At 42.7% G+C, this 20,525-nt stretch overlaps 1 protein-coding gene and 1 pseudogene across 4 annotated transcripts in view; one reads left to right on the forward strand and one right to left on the reverse strand.

The window, feature by feature from the left end:
• Positions 1–1,780, forward strand: part of LOC147329719 (NLR family CARD domain-containing protein 3-like) — a 44,768-nt gene extending 42,988 nt beyond the window's left edge. For 2 of the 3 annotated variants that reach the window (XM_086291022.1, XM_086291023.1), the window contains 2 exons: positions 123–169; positions 318–1,780. In XM_086291022.1, the coding sequence (XP_086147148.1) occupies positions 123–169; positions 318–919 (649 nt within the window). In that variant the 3' untranslated portion in view covers positions 920–1,780. Of the gene's footprint in view, positions 1–122; positions 274–317 lie in introns of those variants that run through there. The other variant, XM_086291024.1, reaches the window with a different exon arrangement.
• Positions 1,781–10,767: 8,987 nt separating this feature from the next.
• LOC147329721 (uncharacterized) lies at positions 10,768–19,142 on the reverse strand (annotated as a pseudogene). Its single transcript, XR_015128998.1, has 7 exons — positions 18,080–19,142; positions 16,989–17,162; positions 15,672–15,845; positions 15,218–15,391; positions 14,767–14,940; positions 12,112–12,158; positions 10,768–11,963 (listed from the first exon to the last, which is right to left on the reverse strand). The product of XR_015128998.1 is annotated as an uncharacterized LOC147329721 (transcript).
• Positions 19,143–20,525: the final 1,383 nt, after the last annotated feature.

The following is a 20,525-nucleotide window of genomic DNA, read 5'->3' on the forward strand; positions in this document are numbered from 1 at the left end:
AGTGTACTTGTGAAAATATTGGACTGTTCCTTTATCAGTGTCTAACAGTATGTGTATGAGAGCCATGTAATGTCCATGTGTGCACGCTGACTGTGCTGCTCTGACCCCCCTCCTCCTTTCAGGGTGGAGCCTGCTGGAGTCCGATGGTTGAGACCAGGTCTGAGGAAGTGTAAGTGTGTTTTTAATGGGATTCATGAAAACAAAGCAGCACACATTCAACCATCTTCATCATGTCAGAAGTCATCATCAAAGTGTCAATCAATGAACAGATGATGGATCAATAACTGCAGCTGGATTGTGTTTGTTCTCTCCATCAGATTCCTGTCAACTCACAATCGACACAAACACAGTGCACACAAACCTCCAACTGTCTGACAACAACAGGAAGGTGACAAATGTGGATCAGGTTCAGTCATATCCTGATCATCCAGACAGATTTGATTATTGCCCTCAGTTACTGTGTAGAAATGGTCTGACTGGTCGCTGTTACTGGGAGGTCGAGTGGAGTGGAGACGTTTTTATATCAGTGAGTTACAGAAGAATCAGAAGGAAAGGAGACAGTTATGACTGTGTGTTTGGATGGAATGAGGAGTCCTGGAATTTGAGCTGCTCTGATGATGGTCCTTGCTCTGTCAGGCACAAAAACAGTGAAACACCCATCATCTCCTCCTCCTCCTCCTCCTCCTCCTCCTCCTCCTCTGTCTCTAACAGAGCAGCAGTGTATGTGGACTGTCCTGCTGGCACTCTGTCCTTCTACAGAGTCTCCTCTGACACTCTGATCCACCTCCACACCTTAAACACCACATTCACTGAACCTCTTTATCCTGGGTTTACAGTCTTGTTTCCCGGTTCCTCAGTGTTTGTCTTCTGTGGAGAGTCTAAAGAGTCTGCTCCTGTTAGAGAAAGCTTTGACTGTTGAACAGATAGTTCAGTCTGTACATGTCTCCTTCACTCAGAAACTGCCATGGTCCTGGGTGGCCCAGTGTTTTGTATTTGTGTTTTTGTATTTTGAGTGTCCAATTTGATTTTAAATTGAACACTCAAATTAGGGCTACTGTAAAGTCCAGTTTTTATCATTTAAGGCTATTTTATCCAGGCCGCATTTTTAAACAGTAATCCATGCTTTTATTTCATCTCGTTTCGATTACTGTAATGCTCTGTATTTTGGAGTTAGTCGGTGTCTTCTCTCTCGTCTGCAGCTGGTCCAAAATGCTGCTGCACGACTTTTAACCAGAACTCGTAAAAGAGAGCACATAGCTACCATCCTCGCTTCACTCCATTGGCTGCCTGTATATCTTGGAGTTCATTTTAAAATTGGCATGTTTGTTTTTAAATTTTTAAATGGTGTTGCCCCAACTTACCTCTCTGAGCTTCTGCATCCTTACTCACCCCCAAGGTCTGTCAGGTCAGCTGACAAGCTGCTCCTGGAGGTACCCAGGTCCAAGAGAAAGCTCAGAGGGGACAGGACCTTCTCTATTGCTGCTCCTAATCAGTGTAACAATCTGCCCCAGCACAATAGAAAGACCCCTTAATTGTCCACTTTACACTTTGGCTTATGACACAGTCTGACCCTGATTTTGATGTTTTAATCTAATGTGATGATTTTATTGTTTTAAATGTAATTCCAATTATCATTTTATACTATTTTATTATTGTTTTTGATATTTGTGCTAATTTTATTATTTTAAATATCATTTAAATTATCACCTTATTTTTTTCAATACTTTTTTCTTTATTTTATATTATTTTCTTTTTTTTTTTACTTGTTCAATATATCATTTCTGGCATGTCAAGTGTAAAGCACTTTGTGTTCAGCTATATATATATATATATATATATATATATATATAAATTCCCCACTCGCCCCTGTGGGCGGTCAATCCTTCAAGCTCGGGTCCTCTACCAGAGGCCATGGGAGCTTGAGGGTCCTGCGCAGTATCTTAGCTGTTCCTAGGACTGCGCTCTTCTGAACAGAGATCTCTGCTGTTGTTCCCGGGATCTGCTGGAGCCACTCGCCTAGCTTGGGAGTCACTGCACCTAACATCAACATAACAGCAACCAAGAAAAGGGCAGAGCAAAAAAAGACAGGTAGTGGTCCAGCACCCCCTCGTCAACAAGTTGGTTAAGTGAATAATACCCTCACGGGAATATCGATATCTCTCTATGAGCACACTGTCGCGCTGAGCTAAAGGATCCTGTCTGTCCCGCAATATACGCTGAATTCTGAGGACTCTCCTTATCAATCTTGCACCTTCCGCAATGGGTTGGTCGCGTATACGGACAGGACATGACTGCGACAGGCTTCCCAAATCCACCTTCGCTTTTATAGCCGTGGTCTCTCATCTTGATTACACGAAGTAATTTACTATTACTACTCTGAAATATGAATTACATCTGTAATAATCACATACATGTAATAGAATGTTAATAGTACATTTCCCTTTTTTAGGAAATGACCTGTATGTATCTGTGTGACATCAATACAAGGATCAAGTGCTGCATTAACTTTAGTTACATTGATGTTATTTATTTATGGTGCAACAGTGGTGGAATATCGCTGTTGCTTTCGTATAAATGACGCGGACATACCTGCGTGGCCGCGATCTAATCCTGTTTACATAAAGTAAACCTGCTCCCGAGCAGGGTTAGGGTTAGCCACACTAATGTTCCTGGGCAGACATGTGGTGCAGCATGGCTGATGGCACTGTACCTGCAGCTGTCATGGACAAGAACCACTCAATACCTCACCCAAGCCAAGCCTGTGCTGATGTTGTGATCTGAGACCGAGACACTAACCCAGGATCATGATATGATGTTGTGAGAGTTTCACTAAGAATTAGCTCTGATTACAAGATTTCAATCTATCGTAACTCTAATTTGTATTTACTTCAGTTTGTTCATCTTGGAGCTGTGTGCAGCTGAGGACAGTCTTATTATTACCAGGTGAGGATATGTAACAGCCACAGTCTGTAGAGATGATGTCACCATGGAGTGGTGATGTCACTGGAGCTGCCAATATGTGCTCCAGCCAAAGCTACACCAGAGGGTTGTGCTGTGTAACAGGTTGGTGCAGGTGGTGTTATCTACATTTGAACATTAGGCAACAGTCTCATGAAGACACTTTATATTGTTCACTAAAGACCAACAATAACAGAGACAAAGGGAGAGCAGCAGAACTAGTGCTAACAATTAGCACTGCTAGCCTGCCCACCAACACCAGCTAATGTTCTAAAAACGATGATCAATGATTTTGCTGTAACGGCTCCAGCTGTCTGTGTCAGGGACACGTTGGAGATGAAGTGAGTGATCCAGTGACAAAGGTTTGGAAACCTGCAGTCAGCTGAGACTAAAGGAGTCACCTGACCGAGAGACGAAATGTTTCACTGAGAACGTCCAGATGAACAGAATCAACCTTTGGGATAATCTGTTCCACACATCCATGTTTCACTTACTGCATTATATTTCCTCATTGCTGTGCACACAGGCCTGTGGCTTATAACCAACTCCAAGTTCAGACTCAGAGGCTGCTGAAGCTGTTTTCTGGAACAGAGACGTGTTGGATATAAAACCAACTCTTCTTTATGTGTCAGCACTGAGGAAAGGAGCAGCTTCGTTTCTAAGTGTATGAAGGACTGTAGCAGTGTGTGTGTGAGCTTTATTTCACAGACAGAACCATGTCAAAAACACAAGTTCAGGTAAAAACAATACAAAATCAAAGAGTCTGATCAGAAGGATTAAACAGAGGAGTGTGGGACTGTTTTTAACAGACAGCAGGTTAAGCCAGGCTGGAGGAGTAAACTGAGCCTCGGTGTGAGCAGCAGTGTGTTTGACAGGAAGCTGAGATAAACAGTCTGGAGCCCATTTAGTGCTTCATATGAAAGTGTGAGGATTTTAAAGCAAATCTAAAATCAAGCAGGAGTCAGTGTGAGAATGATTTGTGCTTTTCCTCAGTCAGATGCTGGGAGTTTCAGTTCATCCATGTTCAGCGTGCTGTGCTTTGTGTAACAGGAGAATATGACAGTATAAATCAAGTCTTCATGTCACTGAAAGCCTCCACAGTCTGCTATGGAGGTGCATCAGTTTGGATTTACAAGAAGAACATTTCTTAAACCTGCCACAAGATGGCGCTCCAACAGAAGGGATGTCCACAGTGTAACACAGACATAGCTGGACTGGCCATCGGGCATACCGGGCATTTGCCCGGTGGGCCGCTGGCGATTTTTTGTTTTTATGGGCCGATGGATATTTTTTTATTTCTTTTTATTTATTTTTTATTTTTAGGAAGGGTATATATAATGAAAGGTGTTGGATTGGCCAATTGGTCATGATCGACTCTGGGCTGGACCAATTACAGCCGAGGAGGCTGGATGCACCCTCCCCCTTGTTTAGCAATCACGTGATTTTCGCGCATTGCATGCCGGGAACTCGTGGCAAAACAATCCAAGTACCGCATCAAATGCAAGCATTTGCAGCACCGCAAAACGTTCATTCTCCGGTTCCAATACCTTCTTTTTTTTTCTTTGCCGCACAAAAAAGGAATGTACAAAACAAAAGGAGAACAATGCCGGTCCGTACAAAGACAGACTCGACGAAAAGACAAAGAAAAGATACGAGGAAAAAATCAAAGGAGTGAAAGGGTCAGACCCTTACGAGCACACAGAGGGACAAAAGACGTCAGTGTGCTGCCCACTTTCACCACGCTCAGATTTATAATTACACGGTTCTTGGAGTGAATGCACACACTCATGAAGTTTAGTAACTTCAGGTCACTGCAACAAGCCCAGGTACAGTTTACCGACGGATGGGTGCAGGACTTTGAAATGCACCGTGTAGGACGAAAGACTATTGTACGTATCATAAGTTTACCAGTCTCACAAATCGTCTTCATAAATACACATTCATTAACAGTTTATTAATAGGACCTTTGAGCTCAACGGTAATTAATTAGTAGTGGAAATAATTTCTGGTAGTGTAACAGTGTTTGTGGTATTATTCCACTTGCCACAAATATCAGTGTAATGGGGAAACAGCGCCCCCCCCCGCTCTCAGTGTGGCTGGTTAGGTGAGGCTGGCTGCAGTAATCGCTGCCAGTCTGCCGTAGCCATACGAGAGGTGAGTTGTATTGTTCCGCACACAATATAGCTAAGTAGTACAGACACATAAAACATGTTTGATTAGCTGACGAGCACCGAGTGTAATAAGTGCTTAGTGGACACATGTCCAACACCAGTTTTATGTACTTTTCATTTGTTTATTACAGTTTTTTACAGACGCTAGGACACATTTCTCAATACTTAGGTCACGTTTGCAAAACTCCTCACACAGTGAGCACAACAGAAGTCTATGTGGGCTAAACTGAGGACCAGTTATCATTGTTTTGGCACAAAATGCATTCAATGACTACATCTCTCAAATTTCATGAATCATCTTCTCACTCAGACACAACAACTGCCAAAAAGCTTTGTACGGACAGGACATTTTGCATGTGCTTACATACTGTTTTCAAAACTGTTAAACTCATGGTCAAAACAATAACACAATGCAAAACTTGAAAAGACAGCAAAATCCAACGGCAATATTTTATTGAAACATATTTTAAATCTAACAATGCAGTTTAACCAGCCACAGCTGATTCTCATTGTGGATGAACATCTACACAGTTGTTACTCCTTCAATTTTTCAACTCCTTCAATTCTGGCATGCCAGAAGATTCTTTCCTAGGTGTGTTGCCCTAGATGACATAAGATGTGATGTGGATGAGAACCTGTGGCCAAATGGAGAAGACCGAGTAGATTAGCATTACTATTGTATGTGTATCAGTGGATGGTGTGTATACGAATTCTTGTATTTTGGGATTACTTAGTGCAAAAAAATAAAAATACATAAACATAAATACATGATGTCTGATTCATTCCAGTAACATATATTGAAATTATAAACAGAGATGTGTCCTTGTTTTACACAGGAAAACACTGTGTAATGCTACATGTTGTTAGTGTTTTTTAGGTCATTGTTTTGTGGGTGACAAAGTGTGTTTGTCGGCTGTCAACCTTTGCTAGTGTTCTGGAGGAATGTTTTTATTTGAGACCTGAATGAAGTGTTTTGGTAGTTGTAGTGCATTTTGAATGTGGAATGAACTGCTTTGCCAAGCTGAGGGTCAGTTAGGAGAATTGTGTGAAGAGTTTTGCAAAAGTGACCTAAGTATTGAGAAATGTGTCCTAGCGTCTGTAAAAAACTGTAATGTGTGAAACTGTATGCTAAAGCGGAATGCTAATGAGATGTTCTGCCGTAGTGTGCTGTGCGGAGTGGTGTGTGGCGAGCCTGTGCACTGATAATACACCGTTGTTTCCATTCAGGTACATAATTTGTTGTTGCTGTTATTTTATTGTATATTAGAAATTGTAATATTGCTGCAGTAATCGCTGCCAGTCTGCCGTAGCCATACGAGAGTGTGCTGTGCGGAGTGGTGTATGGCGAGCCTGTGCACTGATAATACACCGTTGTTTCCATTCAGGAAATAAAGTGGCAACGATCGATCAGAGACTCCTTGTCTTTTTAAAAACACTACACAACGCAGAGTCGAGGAGTTTGTTTGGGCCGAACTGTTGCAGCGGGATGAAGCAGAAACCGGTTACAGTAGCATTACAGAAATGTAGCAGTGACAATAATATTGTATGTTGTAATCGCAATGGACAATAAGTGATACAAAACAACTGTTTTATCCTGTGAATAAAAGTATATGTTTTTGTCAATGTACCATGGTAATAACAGAAGCGAAACACAATATTGTGTCAGGACAATTTACTATTTATGCACAATAAATAAAGGAGCATAGCGCGACAATTTCTGTTCAGCGCCAGACTTGCTTGTAACCTATATCACCAATTATGTTAAGAAAAATGACGTATTAACTACTAAAAAACTCTGACCTTTGTGTGAATGCTTGGAGCAGACTAACATGTGAGCTGGAGTGTTCTGAGACGTTATATTTGGTATATCCAGACCATCCGTCGGCTCTTACTTCGGAAACATGGCTTAAAAAATTTCTCTTCAACGACGTAATCCGATAAAAAAAAACGATCTCTTTACCCATCGGCTTCCCGTGGCTGTCATGCGACCGGCTATTGAAGTTAATAATACAACAGCTTCTTGCCATTTTTTGGGTTTCTTTTTATCGCTGTGTAACTGAGTTCAATTGAAAGCCTGCGTGCGCTAGTACCTCTTGCCACAAGTTCCCAGAATCCTTTGCGGTTTTATCCCTGAATGACGTCACATTTTCAATCTTTATCCTGGTGGGCCGGTCTCTAGTCAAAATGCCCGGGCCGATTTTTTGTCCCAGTCCAGCCTTGAACACAGACACACACATACTGTGTGAATGTGTGAGTGAATGGGCTTTCAACACAAGGCTTCTGCTGCTACCTTTAATGACATAATTAGCTAACAAGAACAAACTGTTAATTACCACCAAAGAACGGCTCCAGATTTTAGCTGCTGACCATTTTGTGAAACGTTGATTACATCAGCTTATTGTTGATTTTTCAACCTTAATATCAGCTGCTTTAAAGGAGCCTCGTTCTCTCGCAGTAACAGTTTTCTTCACTAGATGCAGTGCAGGCACAGTCTGTGTTTCTAAACTACACACTAATGTTCATTGTTGTGCAGCTAAATCCTCCCTCTGGATGGGAAGAATCCCTGTCAGGCTGGGATTGGTGGCTTGGTGTTCTGGAGCTAATGTGTCACCTGTGAGGACTCTGAGATGAACACACAGCAGACACTTCAGTTCTCCGTCTGTGTGTCCTCAGTTTCCCAGCATGCCTTGGCTGTGGTGGTGGAGGTGAATGAGGGGGAACATGCTGCTCTGTCAGCACTCAGGTTTCATACCTGGTGATCTCAGAGGACAAAGCGGCGTTACAGCAGCGCACGTTGATGAGACCTGATGCTCTGAACAGTTCAGACTTCAGCCTCACTCTGAGAAAACAAACGACTGACTGTCAGCAGCAACTACACCTGCTCCATCAGTGACGGAGAGAAGAACTGAGACTGAGAGACATACAGCTGCAGGTCAAAGGTCAGAAACGCCCGCTCTTTGTACGGGTCAGGAGTTAGTACTGCAGAGGTCAGAGGTCAGCTTGCTGACAAACCATTTGAAACAGTTTGGAGCTAAAAGCACAACAGCAGAGGAAAGAAGAGACACTGCAGAGATGATGCAAAATATTGTGTTTTGTTCTCAGCTGTCAAAAAGTGTAACACACGTGTTCCAGCACAGCCTTTGTGTACTTTCACTTCTCCATACTGTCCATTGGAAATCCTGTTTGTTACTTTTTGATTTCAGTCCATGTGTCCAAAGCAAACTTCTGTCCCACACTTTCTCTGCTGACTCTTCACCGATGCTCAGATGATCTCAGATGATTTCACCAGAACTCATCAAAATTCGGGCTCCACAGAAACCCAGACGTCACTAAACAAGCGTAACAAGCAAAGTGAAAACTGGTCGTTCAGCTTTATTGACCAAAGATAAGCTCACATGTCACCTCATGACACAGACACTTATTTCCACAGCATGCACGAGGACTGACAATAAGTGTCTATAAAGCCACTTCTATCTGCCACACCTGTGCTTCTGTCATGGTTGCTCTCCTCTCACTCTGTCATTTATCCACAGTCTGCCTCCCTCTGCTCCGTCAGCTGACGTCCTCTCTACACCACCTGCTGTGTTTTATCCTGCAAAAACACATTTAAGAAGCGTTGCACCGAGTAACGGGAGGAACTGCTATAAAATCCATTTAAAGGAGGTGGTGCCGAGTGCTGTGACTGGGGTCCCACCACTGACATCACGGGTGGAGGACATGTTGGAAAACTGCTACAAAGTGCTGTGCAGCCAGCAGAGCTTACAGTCTGTCCTGTGTGTCATACAGGCTCTCACACTTAGTCCATAGAGATGCTTCCTTTTGTTTGTTTTAAGGTTTAAATGGATTTGTTGAATGTGTTTCTTTTCATCAGTACTGCCATTTAGTTGTGTAAATGTGCATGTTAGAAGTGTGAAGAGGTTTTGTGTTTAGAAATGTATAGAAACCAATCATTTACTGACAGCATGTCTGATGGAAATAAGTGCAGATTATGTATGAAGTCTAACTGCACACAGTAACTGTGTTACAATAAGGACTTAACAGCGCCCTCTGCTGGAGTGTTTCAGTACTGCGCTAACTAGAATAAACCACCTCCTCCTCCTCCTCACACCACCTGCTACAGCTCTACTCTTCTATGACTACAGTCATCCACAGCACTGATGTGAGGTCACATGGTTCATATGTAAGGAGCACAGCTGACCTCAGGTCAGTTTAATGACTGTGAGCAGCAGCTGTGTTATTGTCACTGTGACAGGGAGACACTCTCAGACACAGCGCTCATGTCAGCTTGTTCTCATGCAGGAGGATCAGGAGCTCCATGTTTGTCTTTCTGTTTGAATCATGATGTGTTTGTGCCATCAGAGTCTGTCATGAGTACTCAGGGTTTCACAGCAGCTCTTCTGGATGCTGACGAGGACTCCAACCTCATGTTTCACCTCTCTGAGCTTCTGATGTCTGTGAACACTCGTGTTTCTTCTCTGGGCTCATCTGGACAAAAACACCTTTCTGTGTTTGGCTGCAGCCTCATTCTGACTGACAGGAAGTGCGTTATCCATGAGCTGCACTTCTGTGAGGAAGTTTCCTGCTGTGTTTCCTGTCTGTGGACAAACACGAGTGTTCCAGCTGAGGACTTGGTTCCTTCCACCTGTCCATACAGGACATCACGCTGTCTGCAGCTCTGTAAATGCAGCTCCAGGTCCTTCCACGTGCTGCTCTGTATTTGTGCAGTTTGTAGTGTGTCCTGGGAAACGTAGCACACATGGTGTTCTTCTGCTGTTTCCTCCTTTCACTGAGTGTGAAACACTGACGCTGTGCTGTTGTTCACAGAGGGGAGCTGATTCTAGCTGCAGCTGGACTCTGTCATCTAACTGAATGTGTTGGTGCTGATCACGGGGCTCTGAGGGGGGAGCAGCAGGAGGACTCTGGATGCTGACGTCAGTGTATCTGTGGAAGCTCCCACAGCGTGTCTGTCATTCAATATTGTGCTGTATATTGTATCTATGCAAAGATGAACAGACTGTGTGTTCACTGGTCTCTGTGCTGCAGCTCTGATGTCATCATCACTCCCTCCTCCACCCTCAGCAGTCCCAGCATGCTGCTGTGGTGCACCCCACCCTCACTCTACACCTGAGCCACAGACCACACCCTCCACCTCAATATACACAACAGTTTTCTCTGCTGTGGAAATGAGATCAGGAGGAAATCATCATTATTATTATTTAATAAACGCTCACATTAATGTGGGCTTATTTGTTTCATATTAGAAACATTAGTTGAGTGTTTTTAGTATAAAATGGTCAAAGTCCCTCTTTTTGCTCCTCCCCTCACCTGTGGATGGACGGTGCTGTTACCGTGGTGACAGCATGTCCACCCCCACTGAAGATCTCAGTCACTGTGAAACATAGAAAGCTGCTTGTGTGGCCTCTGCCTCACATGTAGATACAGCTACAGGTTTCTCTGTCAGTCAGACTGAAACAGTGTCCTGATGCTGCATCATTCAGCTCTGTGCCCCAGTCAGCATCACTGGGAGCTACCAGTGTTTCTGCCCTTTTCCTGTAACACTACACTCAGCACAGGCTCAGCTGGTATCCAGTGTTGGACTTTGGCTTCAGCTGCTGTGATAGATCCTCTAACATAGTTTTCTTTGACTTCTTCAAATGCAGCTGAACTCCAGCTGGTATTTTCTTGGACTTTGCAGCTGTTTCTGGTCATCAGTTCATTCCTGCAAACCTCTGAAGCTGAACAACAATGATGCTGCATTGCTGGCTGATCCCAAAAGGTTGATTCTGTTCATCTGGACGTTTTCAGAAACGTTTGCTCGCTGATCAGGTGACTTCTTCAGTCTCAGCTGACTGCAGCTTTACAACCTTACAAACAGCACATTTGCACAATGACTGAAAGCAGCAGCACCTGATATATATGATACTAATATAATACATATACATATATAATCCATACTAATGATGAAGGAACTGAGCTCACAGTCCATTGTTCATTCAGTGAACTACTCAGTTTATTTTGGGCCTCAGAAATGCTCACTCTGTTTGTACATCACTGTCAGCAATAGACTCATTCTGCTGTGTGGACAGGAACACATGTGACATCACTTCCTGTTTGTTTGGGACTGAAGAGGAAGAAGTTTACAAGGAATCATTTAGAAGAGTTTCAAACATCAACTGATTGAATCCATGAATCTGAAAACGTGTTTGTGAGTGAAAGAGACAGACATGTACAGACTGAACTATCTGTTCAACAGTCAGAGTGTTTCTGTAACAGGAGACACTCTTTACACTCCACTCAGCACAGGGACACTGAGGAACCAGGAGTCCAGACTCTAAACCCAGGATAAAGAGTTTGAGTGAATGTGGTGTTGAGTGTGGAGGTGGATCAGAGTGTCAGAGGAGACTCTGTAGAAGGACAGAGTGCCAGCAGGACAGTCCACATACACTGCTGCTCTGTTAGAGACAGAGGAGGAGGAGGAGGAGGAGGAGGAGGAGATGGATGTTGATCTCTCATTGTGCCTGACAGACTGAGGACCATCATAATCACAGTACAGACTCCAGGACTGATCATTGAATCCAAACACACAGTCATAACTGTCTCCTTTCCTTCTGATGCTTCTGTAACTCACTGATATATAAACGTCTCCTCTCCACTCGACCTCCCAGTAACAGCGACCAGTCAGACCATTTCTACACAGCAGCTGATAAACATCAAATCTGTCTGGATGATCAGGATATGACTGAACCTCCCACACATGTGTCACCTTCCTGTTGTTGTCAGACAGTTGGAGCTTTGTGTGCACTGTGTTTGTGTCGATTGTGAGTTGACAGGAATCTGATGGAGAGAACAAACACAATCCAGCTGCAGTTATTGATCCATCATCTGTTCATTGATTGACACTTTGATGATGACTCCTGACATGATGAAGATGGTTGAATGTGTGCTGCTTTGTTTTCATGAATCCCATTAAAAACACACTTACACTTCCTCAGACCTGGTCTCAACCATCGGACTCCAGCAGGCTCCACCCTGAAAGGAGGAGGGGGGTCAGAGCAGCACAGTCAGCATGCACACATGGACATTACATGGCTCTCACACACACACTGTTACACACTGATAAAGGAACCGTCCAACATTTTCACAAATACACTTTAATCCATACGTGGCTCAAACTGCTGATGATTGGACTGATCCTAGATCACTACATCACTGTACTGAATGAAATACAAACTGTGGCCTTCATCATCTTTATATCTCCTGTTTAGGTGGAAAGGACACCTGCCTGCCTTTGCTGCCAGCTGGTTTTCTCCTCTTGGAAACACATTTACCATGGCTGACACTTTATTAGGTACACGGTGCCCACTGTCTCAGGTACAGTTCACCTGTGACCTAATAAAGTGGCGGTCACTTGTTATGAGCCATCTCCCTTCAGCTTTTTTAGCCGACCTGTTTACCTCCAACTTTGCATCAGCAGCAGCGAGCCACAGACCGAGTCCGGCAGGAGCAACAATCCCACCACAACTTCTTCAGAAACGACCTCGTCTGGTTTCATTATTTTATTTCCACACAGAACAGACTGGATGTTATCAGCACACAGAAATCACATGAACTTGTGAATTAAAACATGTTAGTGGATTATCCACCAATAAATGAGGAGATGTTGGACGTGTTAACATATGACAGATTAGGCCTGGGTCTGTGGTACTGTTAGCAAACAGAATATTAACCAGGAACAGCTCGTTCATTTCCATCATTTAAGTTGGCTGATACAAACCACACCTCATCTCTTAATGCACTGAGCTTTCCTCATCTCTGACTCTAACTGACTGCTGGGTCCATGGTGTTCCTCCCCCTGCTGAGAAGCTGCAAACAGCTGCCTTCTTTGCGTCACATACATCAGTCTGTCCACTGTCAATCTTTCCATGACTTTCCCTGGATGAGGTGTTAGAGCTGTAGGCCTGTAACCTGTGGTCTTAGTGGGGTCTTTCCCTGCTTTCACAGTTCTTTCCAGCTTCCTGATATATTCTATTATAGAAGAGCAGCAGAGCCTCCTCTAACTGCTTCATCATGATGTAACACACCTGATCCTCCCCAGGTGAAGTCATTTCACGCATTTAAGAGCTGCTTTGAATTCAAACATTACATTAGAACTATCCTCCTCTCCAGGATTTTCCTGATTTAACATTTCAATATGATTCATTTTTGTTCTCTCACATCTGCCGTCATCACTTCAATTATTCCCACTGTGGATTTGATCAGGTTGTTTGCCCAGCAACTCTACATTTTCCCATCCATACTACCTGTAGCTCATTAACACTATTAATACTGGAAACTGCTGTTGAAGGCTGATGGTGACACTTTCTGGTGAAGAAGTGAATTGCAGTAACAGGACTGGCTGGCTTATGATACACTGGACATTTCCATCAGTGCGTTTATGAAGCCACTGTAAGTAATAACAGGTTTATTACCTGTCAGGACCTTTGTGGATATTAGTTTATTGCATGGCCTGTTAATGTGTGTCGAGAGGAGTTGTTGTTGAAGCTAACAGCATCATTATTGTTGTAACTGTGTAACAGGTGTTATGTAAACTACATTTATATTTCATTGTGGGAGAATCAAAAGCGCTTTGTTTCCTCTGCTCACAGACAACACAGATACACGCATGTATATACAGCCCACGTCCAGCTCTGCATGCACTCCTTCTGCTCCGTTTCTATAGAGAATAAACAGTTTAACACAATCATTCTCCATTGTTTTCAACTCAACCAGCTGCATTTAATGAAGGAGTTTGAATTTACTTTACAACAACTGCTGTTGTTTCCTGTCTGCATTCATGTTCTTTACTGTACTCCACACATTCTGAACTGGTGTAGTTCTTCCTAAAGTACTGCAGTATTCCTGCCAAGACATCCTTTTAGTTTTCCTAACTGTTTCCTCTGATGCTCGTTGCTATTTTTCCCTCAATGCAAATTCATGCTAAGCTCCTCCATATCCATCCCTGTTTCTAAACCTATAATGATTGCTTTAATGTGTCTTTGGGCTAATTATGAGTCTGTCCACATGTTTGTAGTTCCCCACTTGCTTTGGTTTCTTAGCTCTGATTCTCTGAAATTTATCCTGGAAATCATTTACTGGCATCTCTCCCTCTCACTCCCACTATCCCCAGAATACCAGCGTATTCATCTCCTGGTTTATCATATGGCCTCTTTACATTTTCTCCAATCGTCCCTGTTTCTAGAGTCTCGTCCCATCTGCAGGTAGTCCAAGAGAAACTGCCTCTGCCATTTTTCTTCTTCTTAATCATTGAGTTTTCTCTTCACTTTCTCCATTGGGTCTTCTTAGACTCACTTTCCAGAAAGCAGCAACATATTTTGTGCCCCATTTTTCAAATTGTGCATCTTACTTCAGCTTAATGTGTTTACTGTTTTGTTTTTACACAGGTCATGTAAAAGAAATCCTACCAGAGACTCGACAAAGCTGAACTGAAAGACAGCACGGGCAATAAATCAGAGCAGCACAGAACTTAAGCACACATATATAAGGTGATTTAACAAATCATGTCTGTTGTAAATGAGTAAGCCATTTATCGACCTGACTCAGGTTTTAAAATCATCATCAGAAAAGACTGAATCCTGACCTGAGAATTCCAAGTGTACACTTTGGACTTTCCACTGCAGAAAACAGAAGCTTCACTCCTGAATCCTGCAGGTTGTTGTTACCCAGGTCCAACTCTGTCAGACTGGAGGACTGGGAGCTCAGGACTGAGGACAGAGCTTCACAGCTTCTGTCTGACAGGTTACAGCCACTCAGTCTGAAAGAATGATGACAAGAAGACATGAAACACTTGTGTTAAAGTATATTCATGGTGCCATGAGGAGCTACTACATTTACAATATTTCAACACTGTTTCAGAACATGCTGGAATCCTTATTGCCTCACGTTACAAAAGTCAAATGTGGGAGTTTACTGTGACTTGCATGGATTCATTAAAAAAAAAAAAAACATACACACAATGTTAATTTTTTCCAAATGAAATTGATTAAATGATGTTAATTGATGAAAAAAAAATTGATATTGCTTGATCTGACCTCAGCGTTTCCAATTTGCAGCATTGACTCTTCATTCCAGCAGACAGAAGCTTTAGTCCTGAATCCTGCAAGTTGTTGTTAACCAGGTCCAACTCTGTCAGACGGGAGGACTGGGAGCTCACCACTGAGGACAGCGTTTCACAGCTTCTGTCTGACAGGTTACAACCACTCAGTCTGAAAAAATGATGACAAGAAGATATGAAACACTTGTGTTAAAGTATATTCATGGTGCCATGAGGAGCTACTAAATTTACAATATTTCAACACTGTTTCATGACACGGTGGAATCCTTGTTGCCTCATGTTACAAAAGACAAATGTGGTAGTTTACTGTGACTTGAATGGATTCATTTAAAAAAAAAAAAACATATACACACAATGTTAATTTTTTCCAAATGAAATTGATTAAATGATGTTAATTGATGAAAAAAATAATCGATATTGCTTGATCTGACCTCAGCGTTTCCAGTTTGCAGTATTGACTCTGCATCCCAGCAGACAGAAGCTTCACTCCTGAATCCTGCAGGTTGTTGTTACCCAGATCCAGCTCTGTCAGAAGGGAGGACTGGGAGCTCAGGACTGAGGACAGAGCTTCACAGCTTCTGTCTGACAGGTTACAACCCCTCAGTCTGAAAAAATGATGACAAGAAAATATGAAACACTTGTGTTAAAGTATATTCATGGTGCCATGAGGAGCTACTACATTTACAATATTTCAACACTACAACACTACACAATACAAAAAACTTGAATTTTACAGTGTTTATTTATCGAAAAGAAAAAAAAAAAAAAGCTAAATGTCACTGTTAATATTGTCTGGCCGGAAACAGCGGGGGTGTCCAAATTCACAGGCTGCATCCACCTGAGGACCCAGCCTTCGCGGTCTAAGTGGGCCGTGTTCTCGGAAAGCCGGGTAGGCTGGAAGTGAGTGACTGTGAAATTGGACGGGCAGAATTACGTCACGAGCTCTCTCGGTGGACTGGCACTCAGCCGTCTGCTCCTTGCTATCTAAAATATAACCGGACGTTGGCGTAAATTCTCGACCATCTCACACTTCTGTCAGTTTTCTATTTGACATTTATTCAGGTGTGTGAAAACCCCAGAGGAATTCTCCTGAGGGATTAATAAAGTTTTATTTAATCTAATCTAATAACTTTAATCTCAGCCAAACCAATTTACTCAAACACATAAAACAGTGAAAAAAGCCAAACAATAACATTTTTAAGTTATCTAAGTGACTTATACATCATGTTTAACCTGAGTAGCAAAAGTCCGCGGGGGTTTGCTGTTCTCACCGGCTCAGATATTTGAAGTTTACCCAGCGACATTCTTGCCTGAAAATATGTTAAAAGTTTATTTTGTGACCCAGAAAGAGTAATAAGAGCAATATTAAAACTAAGTAGCTGCAGCCATTGTTGGAAACTGGAATTGGCTGGGCCGCGCTATGAATTCTGGGATATGGTTTTTCTATTTTGTTTTCCGGGTGGAAAATCAGGAGAAATACGGGAGAATGTTGGCTCCGGGAGATTTTCGGGAGGGGCACTGAAATTCAGGATTCTCCTGGAAATATCGGGAGTGTTGGCATGTATGTTTCCAGGACATGCTGGAATCCTTATTGCCTCATGTTACAAAGACAAATGTGGCAGTTTACTGTGACTTGCATGGATTCATTAAAAAAAAAACAAAAAACATACACGCAATGTTAATTTTTTCCAAATGAAATTGATTAAATGATGTTGATGAAAAAAAAAATTGATATTGCTTGATCTGACCTCAGCGTTTCCAGTTTGCAGTATTGAGTCTTCATCCCAGCAGACAGAAGCTTCACTCCTGAATCCTGCAGGTTGTTTTTACCCAGATCCAGCTCTGTCAGACGGGAGGACTGGGAGCTCAGGTCTGAGGACAAAGCTTCACAGCTTCCGTCTGACAAGTTACAACCACTCAGTCTGAAATCAAGCGGGAAGGAAGAGAAGATCAACCAAACAAATCAGAGCTTTATTACTTTTTTTGTTGTTTTTAAGCAGAAATCAGTGAGGTGCTGGTAGATTCTGTTCCTTTGGTTTATTACCCAATAACACACACATACACTAATATTTGTGACGTTTGTAATAGCAGCATTTACAATGCAAATCAACAGCGATCACAGATTGAAGGGGCCTGAATAAAACTACAAGGCAGTGATTTTTAAGATGACCTGTTCTTCCAATTTCCAACAACAGATTTCTCCAACCTTACAGTTAAAAATAATTCTTTATCTCATACTGAATCTTGGTGCACCTCCCCCCAGTTTATTAAAATGAAGTGGTACTGAAGTTGCTGTAAGTGATGTGTGATGCCACTGATTTCCTCTCTGATCCAATACAAAGTAAAATTCAGGCTGGTATCTGCGATACTGATGAAAACTATTCCTTCAGAATCAATACAAGACATAAGAAAATATGATGTTTTGTATAACATAAAAAGCCTGAATTTTAAAATATTCAGTTAATAATCAAAAACATGTGACTGAAAATAATAAAACTGAAAAACATTTTATGGCCATTGCTACGGGCCATTCGATCCTTTTACAACCATTGCAAGAGCTTGGTTGGCATAGCCGGCAATAAGTTGGATAGTAATAAGTCCGGTGGGTGATGGGCTCCACCAGGGCTGCCCTTTGTCACCGATTCTGTTCATAATTTTTATGTTTAAAGGCTGTATCAAAAGTTCATTCAAGTTACAATATTGTGGTCAAAAGTTCTCCTTTTTTCTTTTATACTATACAACTACGCTGGCTCATGGTTTTAGGACATGGATCTGTCATGGAAGAAATCTATGACCACGTTTAAATTTTAAAAATAAACATGAGTACAAATGTACTCACAGAGCTTTGGTGGAGGCTTTGACCACTGGCAGCAGCCTCAGAAGAGCCTCCTCTGAAGCAGAGTATTTCGTCAGGTCAAACACATCCAGATCTTCTTCTGATGACAGTAAGATGAAGGTCAGAGCTGACCACTGAGCAGGAGACAGTTTACCTGTAGAAAGACGTCCTGATCTCAGGGACTGTTGGATCTCCTCCACTAGAGAACGATCATTCAGTTCATTCAGACAGTGGAGCAGATTGATGCTTTTCTCTGCAGACAGATTCTCACTGAGCTTCTTCTTGATGTGCTGAACTGTTTTCTTATTGGTCTGTGAGCTACTTCCTGTCTGTGTCAGCAGACCTCGTAGGAGAGTCTGATTGGTCTGCAGTGAAAGACCCAGGAGGAAGCGGAGGAACAAGTCCAGGTGTCCATTTGGACTCTGCAAGGCCTTGTTCACAGCACTCTGGTGGAGAGATTGAAGTTTTGGTTTGTTAAATAATTTAGATTTCTTGGAGGTTGTTTGTTGTTGTTCCAGCAGATTGAGTCCAGAGTTGATGAAGGTCAGATGGACATGAAGAGCAGCCAGAAACTCCTGAACACTCAGATGGATGAAGCAGAACACCTTGTCCTGGTACAGTCCTCTCTCCTCTTTAAAGATCTGTGTGAACACTCCTGAGTACACTGAGGCTGCTCTGATATCGATGCCACACTCTGTCAGGTCTGATTCATAGAAGATCAGGTTTCCTTTCTGCAGCTGATCAAAAGCCAGTTTTCCCAGAGACTCCATCATCTTCCTGCTCTCTGGACTCCAGTGTGGATCTGTCTCAGCTCCTCCATCATACTTGACCTTCTTCACTTTGGCCTGAACCACCAGGAAGTGGATGTACATCTCAGTCAGGGTCTTGGGCAGCTGTCCTCCCTCTCTGGTTTCCAGCACATCCTCCAGAACTGTAGCAGTGATCCAGCAGAAGACTGGGATGTGGCACATGATGTGATCCTGCTAGCCTGCTCCTCATCTCTGAATCTCTTCCTGAAGTACTCTTCCTTCTGTGGGTCAGTGAACCCTCTGACCTCTGTCACCATGCCAACACAGTCAGGAGGGATCTGATTGGCTGCTGCTGGTTGTGTGGTTATCCAGAGGCGAGCAGAGGGAAGCAGTTTCCCCCTGATGAGGTTTATCAGCAGCACATCCACTGAGGTGGACTTTCTAGGGTCAGTTAGGATTGTAGTTTTGTGAAAGTCCAGAGGAAGTCGACACTCATCCAGACCATCAAAGATGAACACAACCTGGAAGTCCTCAAAGCTGCAGATTCCTGCTTCTTTGGTTTCAATAAAGAAGTGATGAACAAGTCCCACCAAGCTGAACTTTTCCTCTTTCAGCACATTCAGCTCTCTGAAAGTGAATGGAAATATGAACTGGATGTCCTGGTTGGCTTTGTCTTCAGCCCAGTCCAGGCTGTATTTCTGTGTTAAGACTGTTTTCCCAATGCCAGCCACTCCCTTTGTCAGCACTGTTCTGATTGGTTCATCTCTTCCAGGTGAGGCTTTAAAGATGTCTTCTTGTCTGATGGTTGTTTCTGGTCTGTCTGGTTTCCTGGATGCTGTTTCAATCTGTCTGACCTCATGTTCATCATTGACCTCTGCAGTCCCTCCCTCTGTGATGTAGAGCTCTGTGTAGATCTGATTCAGAAGGGTTGGGTTTCCTGCTTTAGCGATGCCCTCAAACACACACTGGAACTTCTTCTTCAGGGTGGATTTAAGGTTACGATGACAAACTGCAGCTTGAAGTTCTGAATGAGAAGAAAAATAAACACTGTAGAATATTTAGCTGATTTAGAGTTTAGAAATGTGTTAAAATATAATGTAGAACTGTTGTAGAGACACTGACACTGCCCTCACTATAATAAAGGCTGATTGTAGGAGTAGATTGTAGGAGACCTCTCCCCCACTGAGTGGAAATTCCCCAGAGGATGTTTTAGGGTGGGGGTCTCAACATTTGTAACTGTGGTCTGGAAGTGAGAGGGGTTTTATGACCTCTAGGGAGTTACCTACACCCACAGTGTTTTAACTGTCACGCGCACACAGTCACACACGAGCACTTACATAGACACATGGGAACGTGCACATGTAGGCATTCATGTGCTCGTGCACATAGACACAGACAGAGTTTGCAGCACACCGTAGGGGGTTTTATGATGGGGTCACTTCTATAAAGCTGGCTGTAACTAACAAAGGGGTGAAGACTTTTGCAGAGGGACACCGGCCTTGTCTTCCCTTCTAGAAGTGCATGCTTAAATGAAGATGAGTAAAAGATGAGTAAATGAAGATGAGTAAAAGATGAGTAAATGAAGATGAGTAAAGATGAATAAAGATTTTGTAAAAATGACTACTGAGTCAAAAAAAAATGCCAAAAAAAATTGGCATTTAAAGGAAGATACAACCAATCAATTGAGTCCTCCTCCTTGA

Source organism: Aulonocara sp. 'chitande type north' Nkhata Bay, linkage group LG5 (genome assembly GCF_057382095.1).
Source record: "Aulonocara sp. 'chitande type north' Nkhata Bay isolate Kocher_YH1m ecotype deep benthic linkage group LG5, A_spYH_male_GT1.1, whole genome shotgun sequence".
Taxonomy (NCBI): Eukaryota; Metazoa; Chordata; class Actinopteri; order Cichliformes; family Cichlidae; genus Aulonocara; species Aulonocara sp. 'chitande type north' Nkhata Bay.